The 25,242-nt window shown below is 38.7% G+C and overlaps 1 protein-coding gene across 2 annotated transcripts in view; it reads right to left on the bottom strand.

Moving 5' to 3' along the window:
* The window catches only part of LOC129768605 (LIM/homeobox protein Awh-like), a 95,776-nt gene that overhangs the window by 11,127 nt on the left and 59,407 nt on the right, over window positions 1-25,242 (bottom strand). For both annotated transcript variants that reach the window (XM_055770356.1, XM_055770355.1), the window contains one exon: window positions 7,257-7,438. In XM_055770356.1, the coding sequence (XP_055626331.1) occupies window positions 7,257-7,438 (182 nt within the window). The remainder of the gene's footprint in view (window positions 1-7,256; window positions 7,439-25,242) is intronic.

The raw sequence follows: 25,242 nt of genomic DNA, 5'->3' as shown, positions 1-25,242 counted from the left end.
TTTCACGATTCGCAACTTCGTGTAGATTCAGCCCACAGTTCGATACGCGCCCCCGTCGGGAGTCTCCCAACTGTCAACTTTGCTGTGGCTGCGAAAAGAAGCAGTCGTATTTTGTAACCATTCTTTTTCTTATATTTGCGAAACCACAATGATACCAACGTTCAGCCGAACCCTTTGCATTGCTGTTTGCTCCAAACTTTTGCCGTACCAACGGGTGTCGGGGAATGGGTTCCTCGCCGGGACATGGACAAAATGCGATACAAGGCGCGATATGTCTTGCTTAATTACAATTTGATATGAGCTTTAATGTTTGTCCCCTCTTCGCTGTCGCTACTGAAAGACGCAGACGCAGAAAATTCAAGTCAAGCCAGATATTCACGTCCCCGGCGCGAATCGGACAGCCAGAACAATGATCGTCAGCTGCGTGAAAGAGGCCTGCCACGCTATCGCCATCCACATCGACGGCCGGATCTTCAAATCCCGGAGACCATGGGAGATTGAAGGATGCTGCCGTCTGCAGTCTCACCTCGCCCAAGTTGCACCTTCACTCACTCACTCTATCTCTCCCTGTTACTATTGATATGACTCTCAACTTATGAATATTTATTTCCCGTTGCACCCCATTTGGCGCTGGGTGTCTCTTTCGCTGCTTCCTTACTTCCCAGTCCGAACCAAGATTGATGGATTTATTTTTTTATTACTCTCGCGACGTGTCCGCAGTGGAATATTGTTTTATTTATAGAGTTTAATTGATAAATATGATAATTGGTTTCGCTGCACGAGAGTAGCCACCCTTCTGGCTCCTGGAGTTCAGTCTGAACATCGAGGTTCCCAGCGACAGTGGGCTTGCAAAGAATTGAGAACTTGTTTCAGGTTACCGACTTGAACTAATTTTAGGTTAGATGGTTAGGTGTGGAATCGAGCGAATCGTCGAGCATCAATGAATTTTGCGAATAACTTTCGCTTAAGTTCTTTGAACCCAAGAACTAGGTTTTAACAGAAGTTCAAAACAGTTGTTTGAATATACTGATCAATAGCATCATATTACAATTCTAAGTACCCTACAATTTTAACTTCGAATAGTTACTGTTGTAGGTCATAACCTTACAACTACCAATTCGAACGTGAAGTAAGGAAATATTCGTAGCCAAAGATGTCGTCTCTATAGCGTTGTGGCCCGGAGAGCGGAGTAAGTAGAACACTGAATTATCATAAGTTTAATGTGTTAAATTAAAAGAAGTACATATAAAATGTTGGGAAAAGGGATTTGGGTTTTGGTACACGCAAAATGCAATCGGAAACAATATAATCAAGATTACTATCTTCATATCGATGTAGAGCCACTCGAAACGGCTACTAATGAGATTTATGGGATCATTAAACACCCAAATATTACGTAACGCACTCAGGAAGGGTGTATGCCTTGTGGAATCTTGTTCAAAAATAAATCCAAATGAGTCCAAAAAGTTTCGTGCAAATAACTATTTGGTACGTGTTAGATACGTGATATGCTGTAGAAAGCAGCGGAAAATTTGCTTTACGTATTATTCGAACAACCCCTAGTTGAAACTTGAAAAACTTGACCTGCCTGACATACTGAGGAACGGAGTGAAAATGTTTCTTATTTTTTAATTAATAATGTTTCATTCATACAGAAATCACCGATAAATAACGTCCGGCGAGAGTTCATATATCAAAACCTGCAGCAAAGTGTCAAAAATAGTCGATTATCACTGCTGTTTCAACTTACCCCAGGGTTGAAAAACTGGGGATAAGTTGAGATGCTCGGAGTGCTATACGGAAAAAGAATTTTCGGTTTAGTCGCTATACTTAATTATAACTATGTGATCAACTATTTGACCGATTCAGTCAGAGTACAAAAACGTTTGTTTTGATTTCACAAACGACGTAAAGTAAACAAAGGCACGGTTTACGTTAAGGCGTCCTAATATTCTGCTTATAACTGTCATAAGGTGGGCTGAAAGTTACTGTTTACTAAAAAATATATCACGTCAATCTATCAACCCTAGTAAAAGTTATGGTCTTGCGTTTGAACTTGCCCCGTGTTCCAACATGCACCGGCTACCTTGTATAGTCCAATCTACGCGCTCTTTCTTAAAATAGAGCAGAATTGATTTCTAAAGAATATTTTATGAGATTAGTACAATCGAAGCCAACATTAAATAGTTTTTAACGTTTGCATTAAAACGTTGACTTTTTCGGATGGTGATAAAAAAAACACAGATAATTGAGGTTGATTAATTTCCCATGGAAGGCCTACTTGCCAAAAAAAAAATCACATTCGCCATGGCGGACGAAAACATCCGTGTAGCCTTGTTTTTGAGTTCTTTCTTAGTTTTATTTATCAATTCCTTATGAGGTTTCACGACAAAATTGTTGGTGCAGATCTTACGCTTCAGGTTTTCTCAGAAATTCTCGAGGGGACGCAGCTAGGGGACGTTGGGCGGATTCGCCGACTTGAGTACCACATCGATATTCTGCCGCTCCATCTCCTCTAACGATCGCTTCGAGTGAGGCGTTGCCATCCAGGGTGAGATAGGTCTCGTCGTCCATCGCCACCGGCACGTCGCGATTCGCCGAGAAAATCGACTAGACCATCTTATTTAACCGCTGCCGCTGCTTCATTACCTGCAGCTACCAGACCAGTGGACGGGTCTTCCGCTTCCTGACATGTATGTCCATGATCGCCAGGTACTTTTCCACTGTTTGGCCGGTTGCACCGACCTCCCGGCCAAGCGCACGCAACGATGTAGCCACATTTCCTCTTCAGCATCCTCTAGCCTTCTTGTTACTCAGAGTCGTTATCTGTCCGGAACCGGGCTTTCTTTCGATGCTCTGATTGTTGTCCAATCGTGCCAAGATGCCGTAGATGCCGGAACGGGCGTATCCGGCGTCTATAAAGTGCCGCACGATGTCCGTTTTCGACGCGGCAGGGTACCGTTCTTTGAACGCGCACACTTCTGAACGGAGTTTTCGCCATCACGGTGGGAGTTCGACTGATAGAGCTGTCAATTTTTTTCTGCTGACTCATGGGTTACTATGATTGATGCTACATGGGTAGTTCCGTCAGTGTGTGTGAAGGTAAACCCATGCAAAATCGGCAAATTTTGTCCATTTTTTTAATGCAAACGATATTCCAATACTAATTATAGTTTTGTTCTTTACCAGGTTTCTGCGTTCGACGTTGCAAGAGGAAGTACGTTAAATGTGCAAGACGATAAACTCGAAGGTTAGATACGTAAAAATCCTGACAAACGAAAAATGCTACCGTTAATTTATATTATGAGTAATTTTTTTTCCACTCGAATAAGAGATTAATAGAGTTTAATAGAGACCAGACAACAAGGAGGTCGAATTGTGTGCTTTCCCGAACAGAGCTGTCAATAACGGGCAACTTATGCAGCCGCTAGAATAGAAACAACGAAAGGGGAAAGCGAAAAGAGAATATTTGCAAAGTAAACTTCACCCTTGCATAGAAAGTAAGCTGTCGCTAGCGAATAAGTATTGCATTTCCTCTGAGAAAAATTCTCAGAATATTTCTGTGTCCGAAACAACAAAGGTCGCTTATTCTGCTCGTTTTATGTTTTATGTTTCCCCTTGAGCTGTGAACGAGCATCTGAAATTGCAAATAACACAACCATCCGAGCCATGGCAAAGCAGGCGAAAAAAGAGAAGAATGCTAATGATTATAGGTCGCTTATAGCCTGTACATGTGAATACAACACTTTCGACACTTTTCGATGCCATTTCTATTTGCTCTCGTGCGCATCGGCTCTGTTCTGATGCAACAAGCTCCCAGCTTTGTTGACGGTTTTGATCGAGAGTCGAGAAACGATTTTTCATAAACGGTCATTCTCGCGATGTTTCATTTTTATCGCTGCAACTGTGTGCATCTGTTAGAAGCGTGTTGAATGCTTGTTGAACGGCGATGCACGGAGATTCCTCTCGTTAAATACTCAGTGCAATCCGTGCATTGATATAAAGAAACAAATTGCGACATATGACCAATTAGTGTATTGTTCTCGCAAGGGCAAGAAAGAATCGTTGCTTCTTGAAATGATTCTACAAAACCATGCAAGCCATTAAACCTTTTCAGGGTCCCCGGAACTTTTTACTAAAGAGTTATTCATGAAATTTCGACATATTCACAAATAATATCCAAAATGATAAGCCAACCAATTTAAAAAAAAAAAGATTACACAGTCCTACGTCCTAAGCAATCGTGTCTGGGATACAACCCTTCCAATTTGTTTGTACATATTACCAACTGTTCCAAATCCCTTCCAGAGGAAAATATATTTTTATCGATAACATAAGTAAACTTGAATGTTGTCATATCTGAAGACTGGTAAGAAAAGCGTGTATTAACCCTTTTTATTGTGCCCATAAGACAATACGGAGATAAGAGTTTTGTTATAATACTAATACCTGCATTTTCTCCGAGAAAATGAAGTCGATATTGAACTTAAGAATCGTGATTTTGCTCCACATATGTGTTTATTAGCAGGGTAGAAAATAGCTGTAGATCGTTATGTTTACTAATTATTTCTCTCAGTGTTGGTCAATTCTGAAGGGTTGCCAATAATATTTAGTAGTACACTTCTCCATAATGTACTCACGGTACACTCTCTCGAACTAGTTTCCATGGCGAAGAATACGAATATATGATTTGATTATTTTTTCTATTCTATTTATTTACAATGATGGGATATATCCCATGAAGAGATTGGATCTTATTCACAACATTTAACTTGGTTCATAGCTGAGCAATTCCAAATGAAATCGTTCTAAAAATGCGGATTTCAAAAACATGCATTTTTGATTCGAATGAAAGTTTGTATTCCATTTGGATTGGAGTAAATATGAGTTTTCCATAGCAATTGGAAATTTTATGATTCAAGTGTAATTTTTTAATAAGAGACATCTTTTTTAAGTAAGAGACATCTTTGATAATTTATATCTCAAAAATTATGAGTCGTACTGAAATAGTGTCTTAGAAAATTGATGTATTGATGCTTAAACGTAAAAAAAATATATACTCAAAAAAATCAGTATTCTATTTAAAAAAAAACTTCAATTTACAATATCTAAAATATGTATTTTTTTCATATAAAATAGAAGTCATGTAGAAAATTTAAAAAATCAGTCGAAGATGGTAAAACTATTTTTGGCGAACTTTGTGGAACATCGATTTTTTATGAATTTTCAAAACATAGAATTTTTGTATGTGACCAATCAATTTTAGTCACAAATTATGAATCCTGATGTAATTAAAAACAAAAAAGCTCATTATCAATCTCTTTCTAAATGCAGCCTTTCTCGAGATATTTAAAAAAATATTTCTAATCTATTGTCTATTTATAGTAAATAGGTATCAAAATATATGTTTAGTTACGTTGTTACGTTGGGAAACATTTGAAGACATGTGGGTTAATACAATATATTGAAAATCTTGAATATTGAAAATCTTGTTTTATCTTAATACAAACATTTCACATATTATTCGTGTTGTACAATCAAAACACGAACAGTTTTCGAAGTAGAATTGAAATCTCAACAAAACAAATACACCTCGTTGATTCAACCGATGGATAAAAAAAATGATTAACTCGTTTACGTTATGCCTAGATTGTACCTGAAGTCAGGTATCTTTAGTATAGAAAGTTACTCAGATTTGATCATCATTCATCAGTCGAACAATCTTCCTTGTTTTTAATATCACTTCGTTTTGTATTAATCCTCATGTCTTCAAATGTTTTCCAACGTAACTCCTAAACATATATTTTTACCATAATGATGTATTTGGAAAAGTTGTTGGAAATTATGAACAAATTCATAAAATTTCATGAACATGACAGTATAAAAAGACAAACATGTTAAAAGGACCTATTTACTGTAACAAAGACAATGAATTAGAAATATTCCCTTAAATATCTCGAGAACGGCTGCATATAAAAGGAGATCGATAATGAGCTTTTTTGTTTTAAATGATTCATAATTTGTGGGTAAAATTGTTTGTTACAATACAAAAATTCCATGTTTCGAAAATTCATAAAAAATCGATGTTCCTCAAAGTTCATCAAAAATGATGATAAACAAGGACTAATTTTTTTTAATTTTCTACATGACTTCCATTTCTATACATGGAAAAATATATGTATGAAAAAAATTAAAAATACATATTTTAGATATAGCAAATTAAAGTTTTTCGTTCAAAAAAAAGGGTACTATTTTATCCTCGGTGTAAATGTTTTTCACGTTCAAACATCAATGCTCCTTAACTCTTTCTAAGACACTATTTCAGTACGACTCATAGTTTGAAACGAGCATAGTCGTTTCAAATAGACTCAAGACAATTTGACGCCTAGTGGTAGATTGCTAGTAGTAAGAAACCTAATGTATTCAGATTTAAAGAGAATACTCGATGAAGACCCCATATTTCAAAAATGACGCGGCGGGAATTAAGTCGCGAAACAACATTCGTGAAACCGGAGGTAGTAGGGAAAAAGGACAAAAAAAAATCTTTCTAGACGATTCGATAGATTGCGAGTTCACGAAGCAAAACTCAATCGATCTTTTCCGTCTGAGTCACCGAGCGAATAAGTTAATTGCGTGACGAATGGAAGTGATTTTTTTGGTTGATCTAAGTGAGACAATTTGCAGTTGAGAATTTTTTGTAATTTTAATTGAAATATCTTTTCAAGAAATTTTCGGAGTTTTTATATGAATATTTGAAAAATCGTGAGTTTGTGAGAGATCAGGAGAATAATAGAATTGAGTCATTTATTCGAATAGACAATAGGGTTTTCGTGTAATTTTTTTTTCTCGTGAATAGGATAATCTCAGGAAGCGGCTCGGACGAGTTTTTGCTCGCCAGCTAGATGACATCGCTCACTACCATTAGCATCACATTATCCGCGCGTATGAAGATACGAATGCCCCTTGGTAGATTATCAAAAATGCTGTTTATTTTGTGCTATGGCTAACATGTGCTCTGGCGTTGTCATGCTGTAAAATTATCTTATCGAGTCTATTCTCTCTTTCTGGTCATTTTTACTTCAGAGCTAACCGTCATCGTTCAGAAGCTGAAGTACACGGGTTTTGAATACATGTAACTTCAACATAACGCCAACTGCATGATGTTCGCTACATAGTCATACTTGTACACCTAATAATATTCTTAAAATAAAAGCTCCCACAACAATCGCCCCGACAATTAGGCAAACGTAACTCACTTGGCGTAATCCGTTCGGCAGTAGACTTGTCGATCGCGAAAGTAGCAGGACGGCTGGCGCTCCAGTAAGGTGAGACAGACGGAACAGCGCAAACAGGAACCGTGCCACGAACATCCATCAACGTCGAAGAGGTATTTATCGGCGATCGGCTCTCCGCACGCCGCACAGGTCCTCAATTCAGTCTGTAAAAAGCATAAAACAAAGAAAAAAGATCTATAGTACAAACTATACATAAAACTTAACTTAGGATTCTCACATGAATCAACCCTCATTCCGGAACAAACATGGGAAATCCCTGTTCAATAATGGTTCCTGTCTAGAACAAATGACACCCGGCTATGGGGAGAGACATTTTTTTAAGTGATAAATTGCCATAGTCTCAAAATCGGGGACTAAAAACGAATACGCGAACAACGATCACAAGTTTAATCTTACGCAGCATCGTGCGCCAGCTAAACCACTTCGAAACCCTCTATGGGCCCTTCTTATTGCGTGAATGTGGCAAAAATAATAAACTGTCACTTATGTAACAAAAGCCCGAAAAGCCAGACATGACAATAATGTTTTGTCTATGGGAAGGGTGCTTTTGGGCTGGCAGAAAATGACTTCTACTTTCACACACCGGTTCGGCGCCATTTTTCACGCCACCAGGTCAAACATATCGAAGCATCGTTTTCATGATACTTATTCGATGATCTGCCCATGTTAGGGATTGTCATTCTGAAGCTCAAACTATGAGGAATCATATCGATGAAAATGTGAAATTTTCTGCAACGAAATGGTCGAAATCATGACCACCCCTATCACCAACCTCCAGGCCAGCTGCTGCGGTTCTCCGTTGGAACTGAATGATGAAGGCCAAATTTCCAGATTTTACGGTTTTGCCCTCACTCCCTTTTTGCCACTGTGTTTTTTTCCTCTCTTTACGGTTTGCGGATATGTCATTCAGAACAAATTTATTATTTATTATCTTGATATTAACTACCAACCACATCAGAAGAGCGTGATTTGCTTTTCTCTCCAGTCTCCTCTCGGCCTCTTATATCTGTTAAACAGCAGTGGGGTGAGGTCTCTTCCCTGTGATAGATGGGTTTTGTATTGCAAACGGTCGTTTTGTTCCACTCCATTATGGTCTCAAGAGGGAAAGCGTGCATCATGCCACACCGCGCGGAGTTCGAGTGAGTGTTTGGCCCCCTTTTAAACGCCGAGACGACGCACAATAATTAGGTGGGAAAACATATGTTTGGCTTTTATTGTGCGCCGGGAACTTCTGGTGTCATCCGTGGATTAGAATATGAAAAGGGAGTGACCTATCAGAATTTTGATTGCCGACCGTCTGTAATATATTCATATTTTGTTTTCGTAAGGTTTTGTGTATCTGTTACGCATACCTAAATTTATTTTCTAAAATTTTTTTTTATTCTCAACCTTCACCGTCGATTGAAGAAAGAAATCGATGCCATCGTTAATCATGATACAATACATCTAGATATCCCTGGGGTTAACACTTTACAGACGAAAATCCTAAAATCTTTCTTTTTTCTGAATTCTTGTCCCAGTAAGTTAATTCGTCATCTTCGTCGCTCTTTTCATATCTGACATCATTATTAGAACCGTAAACCGGGCACAAATTGGCCACGATTTACAGGAAAAATGTAGGTATTTCCGAAATGTCGTTTTTTAACCTATACTCAAACATTTTTAAACCCAGTAGTGCCGTTCTACGCATAGTTGTCCCACAATCGTAACGCAATCGAATTTTTGTACCAAATTTGTTTACCAGAAATTTTGAGCATTTCAGTTAATCAATGTTTAATGAAATGTGGAAACTTACCCTCACTTGAATCAATCAAGCTTGATTACGGTTACGGTCTTCAAATTCATGGTGAGTTCTGGCTAGGATATCAACATGGGACAATTGAACTTGATGTTGTTTTTTAAGATACTGAGAACGAATAATTTTTTTGTCTTTTTCCGAAAGATTATGCTTAAAAACGTGAACGAAATTTGCCAAAAAGTAACATGTGAGAACTATACGCAAAACGGCAGTTTAATAGCATAAAAAAGTAAACACAATTGGTGCCGTAGCAAGTCGCATCGGTATGCATTATATGGTAGTGATGTCGCTTGTAAATCGCACAGTGGTGTGAGCACAGTAAGTGATCTGTAGGTGAAGTATGTAATACGCACCCCCTAAGCGAGAATGGATTTATCTTTATCGTGCGCTTAAAAATTAAGGCAACAACTACGTCAGTACGTAGATTAGTTAACTCTCAGTCATCTGTAATCGTTCTGTATTTTAGATACTGAATAACAAAAGTGCTACTAAAGGGTGTGTCACATCAAATTGCATCACGGAAAAAACGCTGTAGAAATTTAATTTTTAGGAATTATATCTTCAGCTTTCGCTTATAATCAGATAAGAGTGTATAGATCACGTTGGCCATGCTTCACTGTCAATTTTTCGTAAATTTGGAAAAATGTCGTCGAACAAAAAAGAGCGTCGTGAATTAATCCTGTGCACTCATTTCGAGAATCCAGAGTTGTTACATCGGGATATCTGTAAGATGCTGGGAATCGTCCAATCCACGGTCAGCAGAGTACTAAAACGATACTTCGAGAACCTAACCATCGACCGGATGGTGAAGAACGGCAAAAATGGATGCACCGTCAGTGAAAAAGATCAGAAGCGCGTAGTTAAGCAGTTTAGAAGTGATCCGAGAAGTTCGGTCCGGGATGTCGCCAATAAGCTGAATTTGTCAAGTTCATTCGTCCAGCGGACCAAGCAGCGGGAGGGCCTGCGTACATACAAGGTTCAGAAGGTTCCTAACCGCGACGAAAGGCAAAACATGGTGGGGAAGACGCGAGCCCGGAAGCTGTACACCGAAATGCTGACGAAGCCGCATTGCCTGGTAATGGACGACGAAACCTACGTCAAAGCGGACTTTCGTCAGCTGCCGGGCCTGTTGTTCTTCTCCGCAGAGGACAAATTCAGCGTTCCGGAGGAGATTCGCAAGCAGAAACTATCCAAGTTTGCCAAAAAGTACATGGTGTGGCAAGCGATCTGCTCTTGCGGAAAGCGGAGCGCCCCCTTCGTGATGACCGGCACGGTAAACGGGCAGGTTTACCTTAAGGAGTGCCTACAGAAGCGCTTACTACCACTATTGAAGCAGCACGAGGGCCCGACCATCTTCTGGCCGGATCTCGCTTCGTGCCACTATTCAAAGGACGTGTTGGAGTGGTACGAAGCCAACGGGGTCACCTTCGTGCCAAAGGAAATGAACCCGCCCAACGAGCCGGAGCTTCGCCCAATAGAGAAATATTGGGCGATTATGAAGCAGGCCCTCCGGAAGAACCCAAAAGTTGTCAAATCGGAGGCGGACTTCAAGAGAAAATGGATTTCTGTTAAAAAAAAACTACAACCTGACGTTGTACAGAACCTTATGGACGGGGTAAAGAGGAAGGTGCGAGCATACGGGCTTGGGCTCGAAGTATGAATAAAAAGAAAATGCCAAAAGTTGTTTAATAGTTTTTATTTTACTGTCTAAAATTTTCAAAAGGATCGGTCTACTGGGCGAATTTCTACAGCGTTTTTTCCGTGATGCAATTTGATGTGACACACCCTTTAGTTTTATTTTGTAAGGCGCCCAAATTCTTTATTTTCCAATCATACGGTGTTAAATGGCCCAGTAGACGTATAATATGCTCATAAACTGTTTCTCTCAGAGACTATAAAGCTCAGGGACCAGCTTGTATGAATGAGAGATTCCATCAATCTATTCACTTCATTCTATTCACTTCTATTCGCGAAGAGAAGAAACCGTTTCTCCGGTGATCGTGTTCTCCCAGCATTCATGCATTAGTTCTCCAGTCCGCACTCTTTTTTTCCTACATTCTCTGAGCACTTAATACAGATGCCAGATGTGAAGATATGTTTTCGTTTTGAAGACATTTAATGTATAAATAATACTGAGATCATATCAAAGTATGTGAAAACAATTCTTTGTGTGAGTTATCGAACATGATTTAGGAATATCGTGATGGTTTGCTTATTGTTATTCATTATGATTACATTTGAAGACATTTATTCGTGTCATGCAGAAATATTTGAAAAAAACCATCTGGCATCCCTCACATACAAGCTATTTCTCTCGTGAGAATGTTATCCGGCCGAAAGCGAGCCAATTGCCCCGATCGAGGGTATGCCGTACTGCCCGATGGTAAGCCGATGCGGAAAACATCAAATTTAGACAGTAATGAAACCTTTCTTACCGTTTTCTTCATCTGAGATATCCACTGGGAACTCGACTCAATAAATATGACTCACAGTTATTGCCTCTGAATCGGTTTCAAGCAACAAAGACTTTACAGAAATGATGAAATCGCTTCCAAAGAAAATTATTTTTCTTATTTTTCTAAAGCATGTTATAAGTGTAAAACTTGCATGGTAGGATTCTGTCATTGACTAGCACGATTGCCTATAACCATTGCATTTCTATTCTTGCTGGTTTACGAGAAAATCAGGCGGATCGAATTGCCCAGCAGGCGCGTTTTAGACACATCTCCTCTACAACCCCTTTGAAAAATATAAATCTCATTGTTATTAGGCAATCGCTAACACGGTGTACAGGTGTTCTGTTGAACTTTTTTCTATTTATTCGTGTTTTGTTAAACTTTTTACAACGGCATCAGCTTTCCTACCAGAATACAAAAGCGCCTTCTGGTAATTCGAAAGTGCCCCAGGTTATACACGCTGACGCTTGGTACATTGAGCAGAAAACGATCGAGTTGTGAATTTGTAAGATTTTAAAAAGGCTACTGGGGGTGATAAGAAACGCATTGATGTGATGAACATATAGGTTTTTGTTTTTGAGCGGAATTTGCCGTTACTCAATCCGCTTAGTCCGCGTTCATATAAAAACATAACAATAAGTAATAAGTAAGTAGAACTTAAAATTATAAATCTCCTAAAAAAGAAAATTCCCAACGTAGGTAGGGGAACCGCGGGTAATACGGACAGTAGGGGTAATATGGACAGGTGGTTGATTCGTATAGTTACATTTTGAATTTCAGATTTCTGTTAATAAAAACACCTTCTACATGTTATTCTATAATATTTAAGCCACCCTGTGGCAATGAATACTGATCAGAAGTGGAAAAGGGAAACAAAAACCGAAAATCACACATGATTCCGCGTATGGATGTAATTTTAGCTGCTTCGATATTAAGCATTTTGAGTGATTTAATATCTAAATTCAATACGCTGATAATTATATTTCGTTTTGTGAGTTAACAGAGAAGCGATATTAGTTATGTACGGAAAAGTAAATTAATTTTTGAGTGGTCAAATTTAAATTATTGAAATAATTGTACTGGTGGGGTAAAACGAACAGTTGCCAGTGGTAGTGAGATGGACTGTGAAAATTCTGTTTAATCTATTCGTAAGGAATGCCCTGCGTCTATAAATGGAAATCAAATCGCCAAATGTGGACTGTTTAAAAGCTACCTGGAAACACTGGAACCAAAAGCAAAATAGTTGAGGGTCTGGACGTTTATACTGCTGAAAAGCACGATATAACTTCTAGGTTGATTAATTCGATTTTTTCATCATTTAACGGGCATTCGTGATGAGTTCAGACCTTGGTTGAATAAAATTATTCCTCTCATGATCGATAAACCTCTACGCTTCATATATTGGGTTGGGGAAAAGAAATGTCGTATATTGTAAATATATGGAAACACTTAAACATATCCTGTGTTGTACTTATCGCTTCATACTATACGGCTATTTAAAGACGACAATCTATGCTACAAGTGTCGTTTGGACAATGTTGTGATTGTCCTTTTCAGTCTCAAGTTATGGCGCGTCAAAGATGAAGTTCACCAAGCAAGAAATTCGCCATATTTTACGTTTTTACTACCGCCTGCAACGAAGGCGACCGAAAAAATAGTGTAGTTTATGGATCTGATACTGTAACGATTCGCACAGCACGGCGTTGGTTTGACCGATTTCATTCTGGAGTAGTGGCTGTCGAAGATACACCCCGTACTGGTAGGCCAATCGTCGTGGAAACCGATCGCTGCGTGATGTAGCCACTTTTCCCTTGGCCGGGAGGTTGGTGCAACCGGCCAAACCGTGAAGTGAGCTCCGAAGTGAAGTTTATTTCACACACCAAGTTCCCCAAGAAGGTGCTGCTGTGGCTGACAATCAGCGAGGAGGGGATATCAAAGCCGTTCTTCTTTAGCTCCGGATAGGCCGTGAACGGCGAAATTTATAGTACGAAGAGCCTACCGGGAGTTGCATCGTTCATCAAGCGTAAAGCGTAAGATCTACTCCAACAATTTGGCGCAAAAACTGAGAAGGAATTGATAAATAAAACGAAGAAAGAACTAGAAAACATGCCTACACGCATGTTTTCGTCCGCCATGGCGAATGTTCTGGTTAATTTCCGGAAGGCCGCTCGCAAGGGCGTAGACTTTTTTCTGCAAGTAAGCTAATATAATTACCTTCCATGGAAAATTTATCAAACTTAATTTCCTGTCTTAGCTTTTTTTTGTCACCATCCGAAAAAAGTACATTTTTTATGCAAACGTTATTGTATGAATAGAAAATAGTCAGAAATTAGACTAAAAAGTAGTCACGTTATGTAACACATTGGAAAACAAACCATATATATTTTTTTTCCTCATTCATTCCTCGTTCTGTGAAGTCTGCAATAGTTTGAGCCCGCGAGCGTTCACAAACATAGAAAGACTTGATATCCAACATTAGCAAAAGTAGTTTTTCGCGAATAAAATAAAAGCATTCCAAGGGGTTGAATGTGGGAACTGGAGTGAAGCTAGGGATAGCTAAGCCGGAATACTCGTGAATACATCTTTTCAACAGATAATTATAACGTGATTTTTTTGTATTGTGGTGGATCTCATTCTAGATTTCAGGTTGATACGTTACTGCAGGTTGGATGTAGGGCCTTCAGTTTCGGCTGGATTTAGGCTGGATTTAGCCAGAACGGAAATCGAAGCCGAAGTTCCCACCATCATGTCGTGACGCTAGCCACTCGGCCTCGGGTAAACGAATATTTCTTTTGCAAAATTGTTCCTATTTTCTGTTATAAAGGGTGTGTCACATCAAATTGCATCACGGAAAAAAACGCTGTAGAAATTTAATTTTTAGGAATTATATCTTCAGCTTTCGCTTATAATCAGATAAGAGTGTATAGATCACGTTGGCCATGCTTCACTGTCAATTTTTCTTAAATTTGGAAAAATGTCGTCGAACGAAAAAGAGCGTCGTGAATTAATCCTGCGCACTTATTTCGAGAATCCGGAGTTGTCACATCGGGACATCGGTAAGATGCTGGGAATCGTCCAATCCACGGTCAGCAAAGTACTAAAGCGATACTTCGAGAACCTAACCATCGACCGGAAGGTGAAGAACGGCAAAAATGAATGCTCCGTCAGTGAAAAAGATCCCAAGCGCGTAGTTAAGCAGTTTAGACGTGATCCGAGAAGTTCGGTCCGGGGTGTCGCCAATAAGCTGAATTTGTTAAGTTCATTCGTCCAACGGACCAAGCAGCGGGAGGGCCTGCGTACATACAAGGTTCAGAAGGCTCCTAACCGCGACGAAAGGCAAAACATGGTGGGGAAGACGCGAGCCCGGAAGCTGTACACCGAAATGCTGACGAAGCCGCATTGCCTGGTAATGGACGACGAAACCTATGTCAAAGCGGACTTTCGTCAGCTGCCGGGCCTGTTGTTCTTCTCCGCAGAGGACAAATTCAGCGTTCCGGAGGAGAATCGCAAGCAGAAACTATCCAAGTTTGCCAAAAAGTACATGGTGTGGCAAGCGATTTGCTCTTGTGGAAAGCGGAGCGCCCCCTTCGTGATGACCGGCACGGTAAACGGGCAGGTTTACCTTAAGGAGTGCCTACAGAAGCGCTTACTACCACTATTGAAGCAGCACGAGGGCCCGACCATCTTCTGGCCGGATCTCGCTTCGTGCCACTATTCAAAGGACGTGTTGGAGTGGTACGAAGCCAACGGGGTCACCTTCGTGCCAAAGGAAATGAACCCGCCAACGCGCCGGAGCTTCGCCCAATAGAGAAATATTGAGCGATTATGAAGCAGGCCCTCCGGAAGAACCCAAAAGTTGTCAAATCGGAGGCGGACTTCAAGAGAAAATGGATTTCTGTTCAAAAAAACTACAACCTGACGTTGTACAGAACCTTATGGACGGGGTAAAGAGGAAGGTGCGAGCATACGGGCTTGGGCTCGAAGTATGAATAAAAAGAAAATTCCAAAAGTTGTTTAATAGTTTTTATTTTACTGTCTAAATTTTTCAAAAGGATCGATCTACTGGGCGAATTTCTACAGCGTTTTTTCCGTGATGCAATTTGATGTGACACACCCTTTACTATAACCATCAGCTTACGTTTCAAGGAAAACGATCCAAACATCGCAACAGGAAACGAGGACGGTATGTTATAATAGGGAACCATATACACACACTTATTGCAACATAACAATAATAAGTGGTTATCGCTTATATGAACGTTAATCCTGAAAGTCAGGCAGACATTAATCTTAATCCGGTTCGGGTTTGGAGATTATCCCTTTTCGCTTCTGCACACACGCTATTGACTCTCTTTAGGCAGCTGAAAGAAGAGTGAGAGCAAAAGAACTCCTCTTCGGCGTTTTTCAGGTCTATAATCGTACAGCTGAGTGAGTGCAGGGTGCATTATTCGTCTTGTTTACCACTGGAAAGATTTGGTTCAGCAAGTGGGATGTGTCCGTACAATAAAATGCTCGAACTCGTAAAAGCAAACAACAAAAACAAACCACGTAAGAAAAGATAAATATGACATTTCGATCTGGACACTTTGAAGGAGTCGCTCCACCGCCGGTAGGGCTTGTGCTCGGGCTGCCAAAATGAACCGCAGGTAGGCAATCAAAAAAATAACTGGGCATCACTCAGTTTCGGTTTGACAGATTCTGCGTGGGCTCTAAGCTGTGAATTTTGATTCAACGGCCGTGTCTTATTCAAATTTATGGAAAAATGAAGTATGTGAGAATTGCCACGCGAGAAGGGAGAGAAGAGATTATTCGGGCACAATGTCATGGGCTGGCAGACTGGATTGGCACAAAGCTACCGGTAAGACCGGAAGCTGATTGTGATGCAATCCGTGTCCTCTCTGCATTCGAGACATATTGATCCTTCTCGATGCAAATTTACCGATTAGTATAATCGATCATTCGGATTTTGCGTTCTATATTTTGTGGGTCACGGACGATCAGTTTCAGTTCAACGGGTGTTGAACGTGCATCGATGAGATTCCAAAGGAATCAACCTATAACAGACGTTTACAAGAAATTATCTGTCGTTCTATGCATAGTTGTCCCATGTTACTTTTTGATAATTATCACTTTTCTTCATAAAACTATGTTTTTATGCGTAATCTTCCGGAAAAACACATAAAACTTATTGTTTGTTCCCAGATTTTGAAAAAAAAACATCAAGCTCAATTGTCTCATGTTGATATTCCAAGCATAACTGTCCCACCGTGTTTTTTTTGTAGATCAATAATAACTGAATCGGTTGAAGTACAATTTTATGTCACGCTTCCAGCAGGGCTAACACACTCATTTTAGGTTTGGAAGAACGAACTAATTCTCAAACCAATAAAGAAAATAACATAATAGAACAAGGTGCAATGTTAGTGGATATATAATAACATAGAGATTTATATTCTGCAAAGGTGTTGCAGACCTCTCCCTTCTTCATAAAACGATGTTTTTATGCTTAATCTTTCGGAAAACGCTAAAAAAAGTTATTGTTTGTTCCCAGTATTCCAAAAAACAACATCAAGTTCAATTGTCCCATGTTGATAATCTAGGCATACCTGTAATCAAACGAATCAAGCTTCAGTGAGGGAAACTTTTCACATTATATCAAACAATAGTGCACTGCTTGTAAAAACCCGGTGTATTGCTAAATTAAGACACTTAAACACTTAGACACAGTTTTTCTCAAAGTCCTGCGTCAAGTTTCCTTTCCACTTTTTCGGAAAAGTCTGAAGAAGAATGGGAAAAATAGTTACAAGCGTTGTTAGTCCATTTGATGTTTACACTAACGAAATTGATCTTTGCTTTGTCTTATATATAAATATTTATATAAATAAAAATGGATCGCCAAATGTGTAGATAACCGCAAAACTCGAGAAGAGAGTTCGATCTGAGCTATCTTTAACATGTAGGATAACCCGCCAAATGTTGAACGCTTAAGCTAGGTATGTTTACATATTCTTGATTTCTTCGAGATGACACATGAAATTACTGAAAACTCCCCAGCTTCACTCTATAGCAAAAATTAGGCATCAGTTCTTGGTGTACTTATCATATTGGACCAATTGCATTGTTCAAGAAAACATATTTTTCCATTGGTGTTCTGGCACCCAAATGTTGAACACATATCCATCCATTCAACCAAATGTTGAACGATCCTCGCTAGATGTTGAACAGTTAGTTTCAACAACATTCATTCGTGAGACCAAGGCACTTAGAAATATATTCTAAGATGGACCAATATGTGAAAACCATTCTGTAGCTATTTGAAAGTATATGTGTGTATACGGTTGTGCGAAACCTCGCTTGTGATTCACGCTTCAGTTCAATAACTTCCCTTCTGCTTTCTTCCGAACTGTTGTCATATACCGCTCCCTTAATACCGCTCCCAATAACGAAAACAGGGATACCAGATATGGGTAAATTGAATATAATTTTGTTTTATTATTTTCTTCGATGTTTTTCAAATTGCAAGAATTTCCAAGTAATATGTAAGAAGAGAAAAAATGAGTATATTTGCATATTCAAAATAATAAAAGGATGAAATTGAGTATGGTCACATATATTAAATTGTTTACAAAAGTGAACGTTTCAGTTACATCGGATTGTTGTCTTCGGTATATTTTTTTTCTTTTCTTGATTTGCATATTAGAAAACACCAACATAATTGAATCAACTGCAGTTTTATTCATACTTGCACATTTTTGAACAAAAACGGTGTATCATGTTCTTCAAAAACTTCTGGCTCCACTTCTTATGGAATATGCAATTTGGGGTTATGGGAGTGTTCGAAAAATGGAATATGAGATGAAAAATAACAGAATCTAAAAATGTATTCTTCATATAATGTTTTAGTGTAACAGGACCCCGAATGATTGAAGAACTGTTAAAATATTCTATCAGGCGTTGAGAAAAAAAATGGTGACTGTGAAAAATTCGCAGCGGTTTTTATTATAAAGCTTATTCTGAAGACGCACTTTCTAATTTCTATTTTTTGAAAATTGCAGTGCCAAATGATCATTGATTACACAATATTTTTAATCGCATTTTTTTAAAAGTAAGGGCAGTGTTGGTGATTGACGAGAGAATCGACGAAAGCATCCAACTTTTTTCAGTATGTGAATACAGCATCTTCAATCAATGTGTTGGTCTCGCATCATACGATACCACTCAATGAGTGAACGAATCCGAACACGTGGTAGACAAATTCATTCTGTCTCGTGAGTTGAACGAACAGCAGCTCTGTCGGCCAATGATTCACTCTTAATCGATCGGATTTGTGTGCGGATGAGACAGAGAAGGATCGCCAAGCAATAATTTTCCCGTGATTGCACTCATTTAAACAATTATCATACCGGCAGCAAGCGTTTTAGAGGCAAATGCAACAATATATTTTGATGCATATCGTACAAAAAATTTTTTACGAGCAGGGAACAAAGCGGCGATTTTTATTCGATCAGTCGTTTTGAATGTCCTTATTTTTGCAAACTCGACGGAGTTTTATGCGCACTACGATGGGCTGCATTGAGCCATTGCAATTTCGTAAGATCCTGCCGAAAGCTTAAATAATAGATCGAGTGCACAAGTTCCTTCTACTAGCAGTTCGTGATTCGAAATTTCTGTGTTATCTGTACTCAAGGTGCGATGTACTTGCGCAGATCTTTTTGGAAAGCAGAGGATTACGTTGGATAACGTTGTGACTAGACTAAATGTTCTGATAATTTTTTTTTGCTGCTAAAAGGAACTTTGGTAACTTTGACCATTAACGGGAATGCCGGAACCTTTGGCTAAAGGAGGCCTCGATGTTGATAGCTCAGGAGTTGGATAAATCTGGTACTCTGTTCTTGAAAAAGACCTTTTGGATACAGTTTGCACTGGAGAAATAATATACTTTGGAAAATTAAAACACACTGGAATACTAACTAAATAATGGATGGTTTATTTACGCGATGCTTCACATACATGGATCGAATATGGAATGAATCATAAAATGGTGATTGCGGGACTTCCACGAAACGCTTCCAAATCATAAAGTTAGTTTGAAGCTGTTACTAGCCGTTTACTTTTTTGTGGCGTCTCCTGGAAATCCTGCTGTCAACAATGGATTGGACATGCTTGACACGTTGAGCTTCGACCGAGCTAGGGGTCCGCCAATGAATTTTCCTGGCTCACGAAAGTCTGATGCAACGATAGAGGACTTTTCTCAAAATAATTTTGTAGCTGTCGGATCAATGAGACCGGTGCGAATCGAACAGAAAACTCAGTTTCAGTGCACATGGACCAACGCGAGGCTCAACGTGATAATTGAATTGACTTTGTAGTCATTTGAAAGTGAATGTACTAATGTCTGTTGGTAGTGCTTTTATGTTCAGAAATTTGCTGCTGTTCAGACGAGACGCGTGAAAATATTGTGTTTTCTTGTTCGTTTGATCTAATATTAAAATATATAAATTTCCGCGTTCGATAAATTTGATCTTTCATTACGAAACAAACGAAACAAAGACTTGATAACAAGGTTTGATTGGAGGGGTGACACCTAAAACAACCGCCCCAGGTGTCACCCGTTTACGCTACGCCGCTGTACAATTTTTGGCAAAATAAAGTATAACCAGGTGGACCAATCAGAAGAGCCCGCCGGGCCACGCGTTGAGGGTGGCTGTTCTACGCGTTGTGGGTGGCTGTGGCTGTAATTCCTTATCAATTACACGCAATTGAACAAATTTTTAGTTATAAAGTTGAAGTTATGAAGTATGAAGTGGAAGATCGAAAATTAAATTAAACACAAACAAAATAAATTCTTCTAATAAACATTCAACGTCGCGTTCGTACCTTAACAACGAAACAGCGAAGAAGGAAACAAAATCGAACTAATCCCAATAATAACACATTAATCGGATTACACGATGTTTTCTTCGCCGGGTTCGAACAGTTTGACATCATACTCAAATAGTTGTGGTGCCGTCGAGGACCAATCTGACACATTCTGAATTTCATTTCATTTCTATTTCCTAGTGTGAATGGCAAATGCGACAAAAGCTTCAATATCGTAGGGGCCGTCCGGAGAAATTGACGATCAATGCAAGAACAAAACCTATGACACATTGTCAAGAGAATGTGAATGTGGCCCAAGGCACTGCCGTCGTATGTTGTCGGCTTATTCGGTAGACAGTAGCGCGGCATGCTTCTGTCATGCGGAATGGCACCAGCTGGACAACCATTCTTCAACATATGTCCCGAACACAGGTTTCGTTTTTTGTTCCGCCAAGGTCTCTTGAGAAGGTCTTTCATAGAGTTTTTTAGCATACCCAGAAAAACCAAGTTTGGCTTAGTTAAAACACGGTGGATAAATTGTGAGATTTTTATTTAGAAAAAACTACGGCGATAAAATTATACACGCGAAACATTTTTCATACTACATATTAGAAAATTACTGTATTCATGTACAACACGATATTATCAGTGTATCTCAATGAAAATAATTTTCTTTCGAAGACATCCACATGCACTAGCACCGCAAATCCATACAGTCGATCACCAATTCAAAGCGTCCTTGGCTCAATAGCGTGCCGGGGAACGACAACAATCGTGCGCACAAAGCTAATCGGCACAAACTTAAGCTCATCTGGTCGAGTACAGACGGGAAATATGCGAAGAGGATTATCGAGAGACCTCGAGACAGGCTATGTGATATAGATTTTACATCAATGTCAGCTTTGCTCTCCACATAGCTTACAGAAAGTATCGACCGAATAGGCGCGGATCAATGGCCTGCGCTGTATGTTTATGCTAATAGAGTGTTTGCTTTTCGGATTGAAAGGTGCTTAAGAGCAGGACAGGATTATGACAATTTCCAGAAAACGATTTGACACCTCGCCGAAGCCTGCGTCATCGGTGCTGAACAGCGGCCAACTAAAAGAAGCCACCTCTGGTAGCCATAAATTCAATGTTCAAGCACTCTAATAGACCATGGACTAATTCTCACCGAAAGAAGAAAACTCGTGTACACGGTTTCACAAGTCTATTTAGAAAAAAAAAACGTATCTCCCCTTATGGCACCGGAATCGTAGGGACATATATATCATATATCTCGGCAAAGACAAAACGATTTAGAATATTTTAGCCATAAATTTTTAACCTGTTCATATGTTTTTTTCCTTCAAATTCCTTTGAAACTGTTGCCTGGTTCAATCTTTTTATACCCTTTCTTCCCATTTGGGCAGTTTTCGGACAGTTGGAATATATTTAGGTCGTTCTTTTATTGCGCCTCGATATGTGAACTTCGGGAAGGATTTATTTTTTACCATCTCTCTCTCTCTTCGTGGATTGGGAAATTTTGTTTTGTTCTGCTTTCGATACCTGCTATCGCGCGGTTTAACAGCTGGTCAACGCGCCGCTGCTATCCCGGGCTATCTCTGTTGTTGGCACTTTTCAGCTCCGCTGGATATCCTCCGGTGGGTGACGATGTATTTATGGATGTTTGAAACAAATACATGATGCCTCCCTCCTCTTCCTGGTCAGCTTGTGAGTGTCGGGATGCGGCCTTTGTATTTTATGTATCTTGTACCTGCATTCGGTTTTATAACTTTATTTTCCCAACGAGATTGTAATGATTTTTCAGTGGTTATAAAGTGGCTTAAGGCTTAAGGCCTACGATTCCGTAACGCCTTTCGTTTCGGAAATGATCGATGCGCTCCTCTACTAAAGGGCGGAACGTTATGCTTTCTAGAGGATTACATCGGACTGGTTGAACGCATGATTATTCATTGTGGAAATGTATTGTATGTTTGGCCATCGACTTACAGAATTTCAAATACCTGCCTGCGAGCAATGGGTTTAGGTAGGTCAAGGAATCAATTGGGGATATCAACATTGCCTTTGTTTTTAGTTCAAATATTATTACAGTTATGGATCGGAAACTGATCAGTTTGGAATGGAATATTCCTTTTGCTTTTTTAACAAGTCAAGATTTTATACTCTTACTCTACCGCAAATTCGACCTGAAGATTGATATGATTTATTCCTAATTATGTATTACCAGAATAAATTACATTGGTTGTTCCTCAGAACGGATACCGTTTGGTCATTCAACAAACCGAACCAAATCTGGCAATTGAAAATTACCTCGACAGCTAAATATGTTAAGGATTTTATAATATATACTTAAACATACGTGAACATACCAGTACTCAACCAAATCAGAAGAATAATTGCCAAGATATCTCTCGGCATTCTAAATATTGGATGTGCAACATAATTCGTTCTACAAGATGGCTCGATGTGCTATGAGTAGTCGATGGCGACCAACTTGATTTGACATATGCTACAGGTCAGCTAGATTTGTTGTATCGTACACGAACATCACTCAACTAGATGAAATTGCGTACAAAATCACTGTACCTTGCTCGTAAACTATAACAAATTTATAAATTTCGTTGATTTAAACCCGTTTTCCGTATGTTTTTTTTCTCACAACATTGAGCTCGGAGAAAAAAATACTGAAAAGTGATAACTATTGCCATGTTTTAATTCAGAAAACGTTTGAATTTGGCCCATAAAAATATCGAGTAAATAGATGCTCCGCCTGGAAAATAATTAACAAAAAGTTACATGAACGATTCTGATTTATTAATCGGAACCAATGATTTCTTCGATGTGGGAATTAGAGGAATAGGTAAGGAATAGCAACCGTTTCATGCATCTAAAAGCTATAAGCTATAGTTTGTGGAAGCTGTCAGCAAGGCTTCCGGTGCTGGGATTAAGGTCAGTCGTATCAGACTGCACCAGAGACAACGTTGGTCTTATGTTTACAATATATGCCATGTAAACCATTCTTTTCATTGTAAATACAGGTCGGACTCGATTATCCGGAGTATTGATTTTTTTTTTCACTCCGGATAATCGAATCCTCCTTATAATCGAGTCAAAACAATTTTTTTCTTTATTTTTTTTTGCATGTGTTTTTTGAAAATAAAAGAGGAATTTTATTTTTGATTCATCTCCTTAAAGTCAGAAAACTCCTTTCTCACATGAAAAAAAAATTTATCTAGATTCTCTCAGGAGATGATAGACGATCATATTTGATGGAAAAAATCCTCCTACGCATATGTTCGAATTACAACAATGACAGAGTTACAGAACTTTTTTTTGTTTTGGACTCTGTAGCTTCAAACTGGCTCTACATTAAAAAGTACGCTACGGAAGACGATTCCGATGCTTTCATTTGAAAGATGAGAAAATTTAGTACAGGATATAGTAGTGGAACAACTAAAATAGTGAATTTTAATAACATTTCGGAAGTGAAACACTTAAAAGTTAATAATTTTTAATGTGTTATTATTATTTTTATCCTAAAAATTTATGTTAAACTAGATTGTTTCTATCAATTAAAATTAAGTTTTTTAATCGCTTCACAATTTGTTCTTTGATGCACAACTTCTATCTTTCTTAATTTGGCTGCAATATCGATATCAACAATTCCTGGTGAAAATTCAAGCAAAATCTTCAATAATCACGATTTTTACCCCACTGTACACGAATTACCCTTAAGGTTGAAAGGTTACATTTCTTCATGAAATAAGCCATATTTGAAATATTTGAAAAAAATCCGAACTGAATATAATGGAGTCCAAAATTGTATATAGTCGAAACACATATAATCGAGACTGTATATAATCAAGTACGACCTGTACTGTGTTCTATTAGTCAAATCATTTCATTTGATACCAATACTGAGGAGATTGCAAACAATACATAGTATACCATTTTGTGGCGGCGACCTTTTCGAATTTATGTTGTTCATAGTGTAGTGTATCCTCCAAATCAAGCCATTCAGCTATTTTTTGCGGCGGCCAAATTGAATTTTTCAAGATCATGGAATACGCAGTTTTATAATGACAGTAGAATTGAATGTATGTTCCAAATTTCAGATCCATCATTCAACAGGAACGGGTTCCATTTTCTATTAATGTATTAATGTATATTAATAATTACCCAACAAACATTCAAACATACATAGAAACATGTCAAGCTGAATGAAACCATTCAAAAATTAATTAGTTGCTTGGGGACTGAAGCCATCTTGAAATTGAATTGATTATCTGCTATGTTCTACTAGTCGACAACTTTCTTTTGATACATTTTTGGGCATTTTTCATAAATAACTGTGTTCTACTAGTCCACCCCATATTGATGGGGTTCTGAGAAAATAGGTAGTTCGCCATTTTGTAGTGGCCGCCATCTTAGATTTGCATTTTTCATAAATAACTGTATTCTACTAGTCAAGCCCTTTCATTTGATACCCATATTGATGGGGTTGTGAAAAATATATATATGGCGCCATTTTGTGGTGGTGGCCATTTTGGATTTTAATTTTTCATAAATAACTGTATTCTACTAGTCAAGCCCTTTCATTAGATACCCATATTGAAGGGGTTCTGAGAAAATATGTAATCCACCATTTAGTAGTGGCCGCCATCTTATATTTGCATTTTCTATAAATAACTGTATTCTACAAGTCAAGCCCTTTCATTTGATACCCACATTGATGGGGTTTAAAAAAATATATATGGCGCCATCTTGCGGTGGCGGCCATTTTGGATTTGCATTTTTCTTAAATAACTGTGTTCTACTAGTCAAGCCCTTTCAT

This window comes from Toxorhynchites rutilus, chromosome 2 (genome assembly GCF_029784135.1).
Source record: "Toxorhynchites rutilus septentrionalis strain SRP chromosome 2, ASM2978413v1, whole genome shotgun sequence".
Taxonomy (NCBI): Eukaryota; Metazoa; Arthropoda; class Insecta; order Diptera; family Culicidae; genus Toxorhynchites; species Toxorhynchites rutilus.
This window is presented reverse-complemented; position numbering and strand designations above follow the sequence as displayed.